This window comes from Oryzias latipes, chromosome 15 (genome assembly GCF_002234675.1).
Source record: "Oryzias latipes chromosome 15, ASM223467v1".
NCBI lineage: Eukaryota > Metazoa > Chordata > Actinopteri > Beloniformes > Adrianichthyidae > Oryzias > Oryzias latipes.
This window is the reverse complement of record NC_019873.2, coordinates 24,268,841-24,280,153: the sequence shown is the minus strand read 5'-3', so window position 1 is coordinate 24,280,153 and position 11,313 is coordinate 24,268,841. Positions and strand designations below refer to the sequence as shown.

General features: G+C 37.3%; 1 protein-coding gene across 1 annotated transcript; it reads left to right on the top strand.

Annotated features, from left to right (window-relative positions):
- Positions 1–276: 276 nt before the first annotated feature.
- Positions 277–9,225, top strand: bmp5 (bone morphogenetic protein 5). Its single transcript, XM_004077423.4, has 7 exons — positions 277–1,607; positions 3,536–3,728; positions 7,065–7,213; positions 7,402–7,599; positions 8,042–8,118; positions 8,208–8,318; positions 8,451–9,225. The coding sequence occupies exons 1-7, from the start codon at positions 1,118–1,120 to the stop codon at positions 8,598–8,600; spliced, it is 1,368 nt and encodes a 455-aa protein (XP_004077471.1). The 5' UTR covers positions 277–1,117; the 3' UTR covers positions 8,601–9,225.
- The last annotated feature ends 2,088 nt before the right edge of the window (positions 9,226–11,313 follow it).

Below are 11,313 nucleotides of genomic sequence, written 5' to 3'. Positions count from 1 at the left end.
TTTATTTTTTTATTTCTTTCAAATGTTGATTTATTTAATGTACTTACCTTCATCTCAGTTATCAAAGTTTACTTTAAATAACGTATTAAGACTTTATCTGTTTAATTTTCTAATCTCCCCTTAGCAAAAGGTATTCCATTTAATTGTACTATTATACCTAGTCTTTTCTAAAAGTGAGGCAGTATACTTGAAGTTCACTTATTATATACTACATTGTAAACTTAAAATGTTCAAATTTAGTCTGAAGAAGTATTCAGTAGTATACTTACATGTACATGGTCTGTAGTATACTTGTGATACTTATACTCAAGTATACTTCAATAAAATAAACTTCAAGGATAGTACAGTTTTGCTGAGGGTCATCACATTTAAGTCTAAATACTGTGAGAATGGTAAAGGGGGGAAGAACTGGACACTCAGTGTGATGCCGCTGGAGCTTTCTCCTAATAACACACTGAGTTCCATAATAAGTTGAGGTGATTCAAAGCCTCTCGTTATTCTTTGACTCGTTAAGCCGGCCTCTCAGATTTCAAGTGTCTCCTTTTACACTAGTGAGCCGCCGCATTTATCATGGGACTGGCCTGAAGTTTCACTGCGGCCGCCAGAGGAGGGATGCAGAAACTAAAGTTAGTTGTGGGTTGGACCCAAATGCATTTTACCCAAATACACATTTTGTGAAAAAAAGAAGAAGAAACACTTTGGATGTGACTCGTCTGTTTTTCTTTCGTCGTTTTTGACGCACTTCTTTGCGTTTCTTTCCACTTAAAAACTCCAAGTTATCCCTCGACATCCTGGGCGTATCTTCCTGCTTTTTTTTTTTTTTTTTTTTTTACAGAAGAGTAAGGTGAGGGACGTGGGTCACAGCTTCATAAATACTTGCGTGAGCCGCGCACTCTGGATGGACCCAGGAAATATCCTGCCTCCGAGGGAACATTACGCACAGAAGAGGAGCGTCGATTTTTAAACACATCTGTCAGACTGCTGAAAACAAAGCATCTTCATGTTGTGAAGACCAATGGAAACTCTATGATTTGCTATTGGAGGACTTGTAAATCTGTTTTTTTCACATAGTGCAATGTAGTTTACCTCCACATCTCCCAGATAGCTCCAGGTCAAGATGACAGCGCTAACATCTCTGAACCTCATCGGACTGGCGTGGAGTTGTTTGAGTTTCCTCTCCTGCGCGCACTGCGGTTTAAGTGACAACCATGTGCACTCCAGCTTTATTTACAGGAGGTTGCGCAATCACGAGCGCCGGGAGATCCAGAGAGAGATCCTCTCAATCCTGGGATTGCCGCACCGTCCGAGGCCCTTCTCTCCCGGGAAGCAGGCATCCTCTGCGCCGCTCTTCATGCTCGACCTGTACAACGCCATGGCCGTCGAGGAGGAGGAAGGGGGATTGCCCCAGGGCGTAGGAAAGAGTTTCAGTGCCAAGGCTCAGGGGCACTCCAAGAAAAGTTACTACAATGCCCAGCATGCCGCCTACTCCCGTGTGACACATCCCCACCGCGCGGCTCCCCTCCTGGGACACAGTCCATCCTTGCGCACGGCGCATGACACCAACTTTCTGAATGACGCCGACATGGTCATGAGTTTTGTCAATTTGGGTAAGTCATTAAGGGGGTACGCTCAATCAAAATGACATAAACTGCATGCCATCTTGTGTGTGAATTATTTTGATATGAATTAAATAATTTGCCTTCCCTCCACTTTATTTCTGTTCCATCAAGCAATTGGAAACATTTTCTGACCGAATTAACTCTTTGGAAAGAGCAGTCTTTTAGATATAATGTGACATTTTTATAGAGAGATATTTATACCCTGAACCTTATTGATTCAATTCTTTAATTCCCCAGTCACGCTGTCATAATAAATTAACACTTTAAAACAAGCTCAACTGACACAGCAGACTTTAAAAAAATACCTAAGTTCCTCTGCCATGATGTTGAAAAATAGTTTTTGCATTCAGGGTGAAATATCTTAACATTTAAAATAATCCAGACCAACATTATCAGTTTGTCTCAGCTAAAACATCTGTGTAGCGGTTTCGTTTGCTCAGTAGCTGCAACCCTTAACCCGGTAGTTCACAGCAGCTTATCAGATGACTGACCTTGAGAAAATTGCCCTCAATTATTTCCTGTTGTTGTTAAAAGGGAAGTGATATTGATGGATGCTGGGATTTGTGGCTTTTCAACTCGGAGACAGCTCCATCTTTGTTTCCTACAGCACTTGTCATTTTAAAAAAAAATCCTGTTAATCTGTTAAAAATCAGCACATAACAGGCTTAGATTCAGTAACATAACATTTATACTGTGAGGAACCTGTTACATATGATAATTCTGTAAGACAGGGTTTGGTGCTGCAGAAGGAAAACATGTGAAGCTGAATTTGTGTTGCTTTCCTTGAAAAGATAATCACTCACCTTGGTCTGAGCCCATCTGTTTCCACTTACACCGAGGGCATGTACACTGTCAGCCGTGAAAGGTCTGCTCTCATTCTGGTGACTGTCAGTGAGCTGCTCAATGGGGTTCTTTCTTTATTACAGTGCACTCAGAGTGGCTGACCTCAACTGTTCTAGAAAAGTCTATATGGCCTTTCGTTCAGTTTCATACGTAACCGATCATAATTTCAGTCAAAAACTCAAAAAAATCAATCATTTGAAGACGCTGTTGGTGTCCTCATGGAGTAAACAGAATCTAAGGAATATATTGGCAGGGAGTGAAGTCATTATTATGATTGAATCTTTACTTGAAAGGTCTCTACTCTCAGTGGCACTCCTGCTTCAGATTACAGCCTGTGGCTAATATAATGGGACACAGTGACTGGGTAAAAGTCAGGCCTGACCCCTGACCTGTTTGTGCTAAGTAACCACAGGCGCTCTCCTTCGGTGAAGTACCAGAGAAACACAGTGTGTCATATCGCTACTGATATCAGAACATCCGCTGAATCCTCACAGTCCTTTATGTGGTCATTAAAGGCTTGTTTTAGGAAGTAAACCCTTCAAGAGAAAACAACAACAACAAAAAAGATCTCAAATGACTAATTTCATTAAAACAAAAATTTGGTTTTGAATGTTTAGGATCAGTGAACACTCCAGGGATCCTGGCAGAGGTCGGTACGAGGTCAGCATGGAGGTCAGAGTAGATGCTCACATGACGCTGAAGAATCCTGTCTGGTCCTTTCTCTCACTTAAGGAGCAGACGAAAGTGTCTTTAATTGAAATCAGCCTGTTTTTTTAACTGACAGCCCATTCATCATGGCAGGAGAATGCAGTAAGGCACACAGTAGAGGGCCTGTCTGGGAATGGCTACCTGTATTCAGCTGACTGATTAAATGAACTGGAAAGTGCTTTTGTTGGGAGTCAAAATGTTTGGATTGGAACCCGAATGTAAAAGAAGATGTGATAAATTATTCTTTCTGTGGACATTTATACAGACTTTTTCCGCACAAAAAGAAAATTCAGGGTGCGAGCTCAAATTTTCTATTGGGATTAGGCGGTCATAAAATAAGAAATATCAAATGTTTTCTTTCACAGTGGAGAAAGATAAAGATTTTTCTCAACAAAGAAGACACTTTAAGGAGTTCCGCTTTGACCTGACTCAGATCCCTGATGGAGAAGCGGTAACTGCAGCAGAATTTCGGATATATAAGGACCGCAGTCACGCACGCTATGAGAACATTACCCTGAAGGTCACAATATATCAAGTCATCAAGGAGTATCAAAACAAGTAAGTATGAAACCCATCAAATCCATCGATCTGTCAATGGTTTTCTACTTAAGAGTGTAAAGAGTAACATGTTCCGATTGGACCTCATTTTGACACTGCAGATGTAATTACATCTCTGTGGGGACCCCAAAATACAAATAAAACGTACCATAAACAGTCACAGTGAAGACAGGTATGAGCAGTCACCCTGAGCAAGGTCATGTTGAATCGCTGGAAGCAAATGCAACTGTAGCACAACAGAATAAAGGCCCACTTTTTCTAGATTTATCGCAACCACTGCATAGCCACAACCCAGCAAGGTCAAATGCAATTAAAACATCTTTTGTATGATTTATTACCTTAAAAATACAGTCTTACAATGCGGGTGAAAGAGGCTGCTTTGGTGAGATCACAAATGCATTAAAGCTGGTGAAACACATCTACTATATTGGATTTTTCCAATTTATGTGTGCTTTTCTCAAAGATTTCATTAAATAGAGACAAAAAAAAGCAAGATCTTTACAGTGGCCAAAACCCACCATTGCAGTAAAAAAAGTAACTGTGCAAAAAAAAAGTTTTTTCAAACAAAAGGAAATAATCTTGCAGAAAAAATGCTGCAAATAGTTTGCCAAGCAACTATTGTCATCCACGCCTTAGATTATCGTTAGTATGATTTTTAATGATAAAAATATCAACAACCACACTAATGAGCTGTACATGTAACTGTGTTTTGCTGCATATTGGAGTAAAGCTACAGACCTCGATTCTCCTCTCATTAATGTCTTTCTGCACTCTGGGTATCTTAGCCAAGCTCACAATAAACCTTTAAATAAACCTTTAAACCTTTAAACCTGGGGCTACACTAAAAAGTACACATAGTGACATTAAACACTAACATCTTCACTTATTTTCTTATTTGTTAACCAATTCATACATACTCTAGTTCTTTTTTCTCCTTCTCACAACGATGCATAGCCAAAAACCCATCCACTTCCGTTTTGGATTTTTTGTTTACAGCAGGGTTTTTTTTATTTGCAAGATCATTTATTTTTATTTGAGGTTGTTTCGTTTATTTGCAAACTTTCTTTTGTGTTTGCAGAGCTTCTTTTCTTTTTTTGCTGCGATGGCAGGTCTCAGCCACCATAGGGTCTTTTATAATAAAAGATAAGCCAGGTCCAGTTGACTGCTATTTTACATACTAGTTTGATGTTATATACCTAAAAGAATCAGAATTTACACAGACACAAAAAAAGTAATGCATATCTTTAAAAAGCACCTTTAGTAACTAATGAAAAAGTGCCAGTTCCCATGTGTGGGTGATAAAAAAAAGTTTATTTTGCAGTAAAGTTTATATCTGGATCAGAAATCACCACATTGAACAAATCAGTTCAGGGGTTTAAAGCACTTTGAGAGTGTTCATGTGATTCTTTAGAACCCTGGAAAGGACTTACATATTTTCTTACTTATCTGAAACCCTAAAGATCTCAAGAGGAAATTGCAAATCAGATAAAAAAGAACACAAACATGTTATCAAAATTCCTGTTTTTCTATGTCTTTCACAAGACAAATAGCCCATCAGTCATTGTCTTCTCATTGTAAAAACTTTCCACTTCCAATAAACATCCTTCTATCTGAAACTCTGCTGTCCTTCACTAGCACCATGCCTGCTTTACAAATATAGTCCTCGGATAAAGAGGACTCCATTAGCAACTTGGCCACTTGTGTGGCTTGGAGAGTCCATCAGTTATCACTCGTTTTGTGTTGCTTGCCAAGCTGGTTGTGTCCCAGCTGAAGCCATCAGGGCCCATATTAGGGGGGAAAAGAGTTCCTTTGGGTGTTTCCGTGATAACTCTTATGCCCACCACCTGCCTGTCCTAACAATATTCAGGAAGTTTAAAGGCACGACATAGCTGAATACACAAGGGTGTACTTATAAGTGGGCCCACATTTGCCTGCCAAAATGTGTGTGGTTGATTGAAGGGAAGATATGACCCCCTTGGGCTTTGAAGAGGTCTGAGTCAATGGACTCTGCCATCGTAAAGAGGGAGAGCGAGCAGTTCATGTTTTCACACATGTTTTCAGCAAGAACAGTCCATCGGAATTAATGTTCACAAACAGAAACAAGCCGTTTAAAGCTGTAAATGACAATTTATCTTTCTTCATCCCATGAAGTTCTCTTGGCATATATATGACCTCATCATGGATTTGGAATTAAAATATGTTGTTTGGGTTTTAGTTGAGACTAGATTTTCATCAGTTATTTAGAAAACCTTTCAAAGTTTTAGGAAAGTATTTGTTATGGGGACGCATGGTAAAGCCTTTTGTTTGCAACATCTTAGTTTTATCTTCTTACACCCAATATTAATTAATGATGGGAAAATAGATTTTCTTAATGAAATTACCACATAAGCACAAGGTATTTATTTTCAAAAACGTATTTTAATGAAAAAAAGTTACAATTTTGCATTTTTTGTTGATTTGTTCAGTAGTTATTACTTGTTGCTACTTATGATGGATTTAGTTTTAATACATAGCAGGGTACCATAACTTTTAAAGTTTTAAACTTTTAACCCGATTGCTCTTCAAATTCAAACTTACTCTTTCAGTGGAGTGCTTCTTGTCACCATATTATAGTTGAAATAAATAATTCTCTTTTTGAATATGGTTAAAGGATTAATAGACTTTATTTCAAACAAAATAAGGCTCTAACTGTTGCTTTTAAAGTATCAAATTGTACAGTATATCCCCCATAAAAAGGAATCTGGAGGTTTATTACGTTTAGAATAGACACATGAACAACCTCTGAGCTGCTGGGGCCACGCTGGAAACCTCAATTGTCTCCAACTGGTACCGTGTAACCACAAAAACCTAACAGCTGCTGCCTTATCCACTCTGCCACTTGAAAGGAAGGCAATGCAAATTGTAGAGCGGTAATTTCGGATTGATACCTTGTGTCAAGATTACTCTAAAAATACACACAAAACAGATATACATAATTCATAACTCATGAAATGTTTTGTCCATAAAAAAGACACAACCTTGGCACTCTTTTGACCATGAACTCTTGAGGATTGTTTAAGTTACAGATTGTATGACAAAAGCTACAAAACCTTTTATTTTGTACTTGGTTTTTTTTTGTCCACATCCAAAACAAAAAATAGTTCTTTTTAGTATTTTTGCTTGAAGCCCTTTTATTGTTTTTTTATGAAACAAGGCTAAATTAAGTTGGTTAAACTACTTTGTGTTTAAACTTTTGGGATCAAAAAAGTTTAAACAAAGTAATAATTTACAGTTCGCATCTGTTCAGTTAGCTATTTGTAACTAAATATTTTATTTATTTATTTTTTGAATCACTAGAGATGCAGACACATTCTTGCTTGACTCAAAAAACATCCAGGCGTCTGACGGAGGCTGGCTGGTGTTTGACATCACAGCAACTAGCAACCACTGGGTGATGAACCCTCAGCAGAATCTGGGCCTGCAGCTCTGCGTGGAGACTCTAGATGGCAAGTGATGTTTAGTTTTTCTCTCTCTCTTATATTTTTATTTTGATGCATAAACAATTTAAAGTAAGATTTTTAGAAAAATTAGGAAAAAGTTGTAAACAGATCCATAACAAGACAAACTAATGTTAGTGCTTCATTTACCTTTAAAAGATGATTTTAAGGATAAGTACATGTCTGTTTTCTTAAAGGACGAAGTATCAACATAAAAACTGCTGGAATCATCGGCAGAAACGGCCCTCAGTCCAAACAACCGTTCCTGGTCGCCTTTTTCAAGGCCAGCGGAGTGTTGCTGCGCTCTGTCAGAGCCGCGGGTGGGAAAAAAAAGAACCAGAATCGCAATAAATCTAACAATCGGCAAGAATCGGCAAAGCCGACAAAAACTGGAGGTGTGTCCACTTATAATGCATATCTTTGTGTCCAAACATATTTAGTATGGTGGTTGAAGCACCAAGAAAAACAAAAATCTGGTTGGGTTTTTTTTTTCTTTTCTTTGGTGTCATCCTAAAAATTAAAATGTATTCACAATATTCATATTACTTTTAACTTTATCAACATTTTAATATGGCTTAAATTAATGTACTTTTTTTAAAAGTCAACAGAAAAAAGCTTTCTTTTTCTTTTTTAATTTGGTATGGTAATATTCTAAAAAGCATATTGAGGCTTTCAAATTAATACATGTCACAAAGTTCTTAACAATGCAGTTATTTCAAACACTTATCAATCAGTCTCATTCACCAAAAATTGATTGTCAAAGACTCTGTGCTTGTGAGCGTGCTACAGAATTTGTATGAGTCATATTATTTTGGTTTAAATATCATTCTCTTTTAGATTATAACACCAGCGAACAGAAGCAAGCCTGTAAGAAGCACGAGCTTTATGTTAGCTTTCGAGACCTGGGCTGGCAGGTAAGGCACCTTTCACCGTTGTTTTTTAAAACTACAGCACATATTTATGTGCAAGAAAAAAAAAAAGACTGTTGTTTCTGTTTTTCAAGGATTGGATTATTGCTCCAGAGGGCTATGCTGCTTTTTACTGTGATGGCGAATGCTCCTTTCCTCTCAACGCGCACATGAACGCAACAAATCATGCAATCGTGCAAACGCTGGTGAGTTTTCTTAAAAGCATCACAGCAAAATCCTAAAATGACCTCAAGATTTCTTTGCTAATTTAAATCTATTTGAATTTTATTGCTCTTTCTTCTGGTTTAAATCAACTTTATGTTTGCTCTCACTCATAGGTCCATTTAATGTTTCCTGAAAATGTGCCAAAGCCATGCTGCGCCCCAACAAAACTCAATGCTATTTCTGTCCTTTACTTTGATGATAGCTCTAATGTTATCTTGAAAAAGTACAGAAACATGGTAGTCAGATCGTGTGGATGCAATTAGCTGTAAAAGATTAATTAAAGCAGACTGATATTGGATCAGATGGAAAACACATCTGTAGGATGTGATGTACAGTATTATGTATATAAAGTTTTGTTACGTAATTTATTTTCCTTTTTTTTAAATAGCACTGAAAAATGTAATATTTAAGAATTAGGACTCTGACCAACATCTGTGTCCGTTGGCATATACCTTTATCTGCATGGCAATTTAGTAAACAGTTCACTGGAGTCATACTGAGTGCTTCACTTGTTGGGGATTTGCAAATTTAATTTTTGAAAGTAGTGTAAGGTTTTTATTTAAAGAGGTTGTTGGGAATGTTTTAGATTCACAGAAAAGATCAATTCAAGTTGCGTTTCGTAAACCAAACAAGCTCTTTTCAAGCTGCTGTCTATTATTGATTATGTTTTTTGGTTTTATTCATAAGAAAAATTAGTTTTTCTTTGGTAAGTTTGCCAGTTCTACTTCATATATATTGTTAAATATCGAAATTCTGTATTCACATTGTGTACAAATGCTGTTTCTTCTGAGTGTACCTTGTCAAAATGGCCTTTTTGTTCTATTAATTTTTTGTTTTGTTTTGTAGTGTTTTGTTTACTTTAATAAATGTACTATTTTAAAGCTCTTATCTGCTGGCTTGCTTTTACTTAAATTTGCATTTTTCAAGCTGTTTAAACAGAAACTTCTTCAGACTCCATAAATTACTCTTGTCCTTTTGTGTTTTAGTGGCGTGCGGATGTTTTGCATTTTTGAGGCCGGACGATGCTCTAACTTTTATAAATGTTTAGCGAGTGCAACATAAACTGTTGATATGCTCCGGGGCAGCAGTGATGTTATTGTACAGGGAAAACAGACATTGTCTCCATGTTTGACACAAAGAGTTGCTTCCATTCATGAGAGTTTATGGAATGTACATTCTTAAAGTTAAATTTCCCCCATTGGACAAAGTACATACTGTAACAAAAATGTCCAAAAGAAAACCTGAAATTAGTCCCAATTCTGTTTCGTTAGGGATACATTTCCAGAAAAGTGCTGAAGATTGTGCAAATTTCAGAGAGGTACTGTGATTGCTGGGAGATTTGAAATGTAGGGATTAGGTTAAGGATTAATAACTATTTACACAACTGTGTTGACCTTCACCAAACATAAGATACGTACTGTTGCACGTTTTCTGCCTTTTTTAACGTTTTTTTTCTGTGACATGGCGGAACATAGAGTGACTGTATTTCACTTAATTAAAAGCAGTGGCTGGCCTGCCCAGATGTTATGTGGACTCTGTCTTATAGGAGTGTTGACACTGAGGGAATAGAGGAGGCCACCTGCTAACCTAACTCCTGGCTGTAGGGGCGATTTGCATTCCTGCGGTCTGCTGCTTGGCATGATTACTCGTAGCACTTAACAAACCCATCTACTGTTTAATATTACGGATACTTTCCAATTCAGCTACATTTCTTCTTTGTCAGAACTGTAGGAGCTGCTCTGAATGAGCCTCTATTTAGGTTCACCAGAAGCGTGCAACTGTTGTGACAGCTACCTCCTGACTGTGCAAAATGAAAGGGTCACGATTGCCATATCCAAGATAAATGAACGTACGGTCCCTTCTCCAGGGAGACGTCTGTGGTTTAAAGCAACCTGGAGTGCATCAGAAGGGTCTGATCAGCACAAAAAGGGAAAACCTTTTAAAAAAAGCTGGAAACGTCCAGTGTTTACTTCTTGTGAAGAGATTTAAGCGAAGCAAGGCATGCATCTTCTTTTCCCTTTTATTAATACAGCAAACTCAAGCACTACATAAATATAGTTACCTACAGTCTAGATGAGTTTCAAACTAATTAATTTTTTTGTGCTATTCTATTGCAAATCTGTTTTTCTACTTACATGACGGATAAGATTAGACGTGTTTTCATTCAGCAAATGAGACGTTGTCTTCATTAAGGAGGGCTCATCCCGAAACTCAAAGCAGACTGAGCCCATCTGTCTGTCAATGGTCTCAAAATGCTTAATGGTTCTTGACTTTTTAATGTAATCCCAACTGTCAACAGCAGGAAGAGCATTGACAAATAGTTCAAAACAAATACAAAACACAGATAAAGAAGAACACTATTCTTGTCAGACCACCAGCAGATATGGTTTTAGCACTGGGAGCCATGTAAATGGGCCCTGAATGATATGAAAAGCACAGATTAAGTAAAAAAAGAATGACTTTCTGGGGGGATTTAGTGATTTATTAGAAAAATTGAGATATTTTTGTCATGTGTCAGACCTTATTTTTACATTTAGTGATGGCTTTGGGCAATAAAAAAGTATTATAAAACCATATAAAAACTGCATTTTATATGACGTTTAACTACTCTTCTATGTTTCGTGTAATTTCCTGTTTCTGCTGATTTATTCTCTTAGAAAATATGGAAATTGTATTCATTCAATCATAGGTTCACTCTCATTTACTCCTAATTTTTTTGTTTCAGAACTGTTCACTCATCTAGTCTATGCAGGGAATCAAAGTTCAAATGAATTCTATTCCGATCAGTTCACAAAAATATCTGTTACTGTCCATTTAGTTTAGAAATTCTCTGTTTTATCAAACTTTTCCTGTGTTAACAAGGGATTATTATCTTTCCTTGGCTAGAAGTTTATTTTTCAAGTGTCACCTTGCAGTCCATTGACGAGGCAAGTGAAACTCAAATCTAATAAAAATGTTGTGCAGTTTACCTAATTC

What these genes read in the sequence shown, in the direction of transcription:
- bmp5 (XM_004077423.4), top strand. Translation starts at nt 1,118, where the DNA reads ATGACAGCGCTAACATCTCTGAACCTCATCGGACTGGCGTGGAGTTGT. An exon ending in CATGAGTTTTGTCAATTTGG is followed by an intron (nt 1,608 to 3,535) that starts GTAAGTCATTAA and finishes TTTCTTTCACAG; the next exon opens with TGGAGAAAGATAAAGATTTT. An exon ending in ATGCAATCGTGCAAACGCTG is followed by an intron (nt 8,319 to 8,450) that starts GTGAGTTTTCTT and finishes TCTCACTCATAG; the next exon opens with GTCCATTTAATGTTTCCTGA.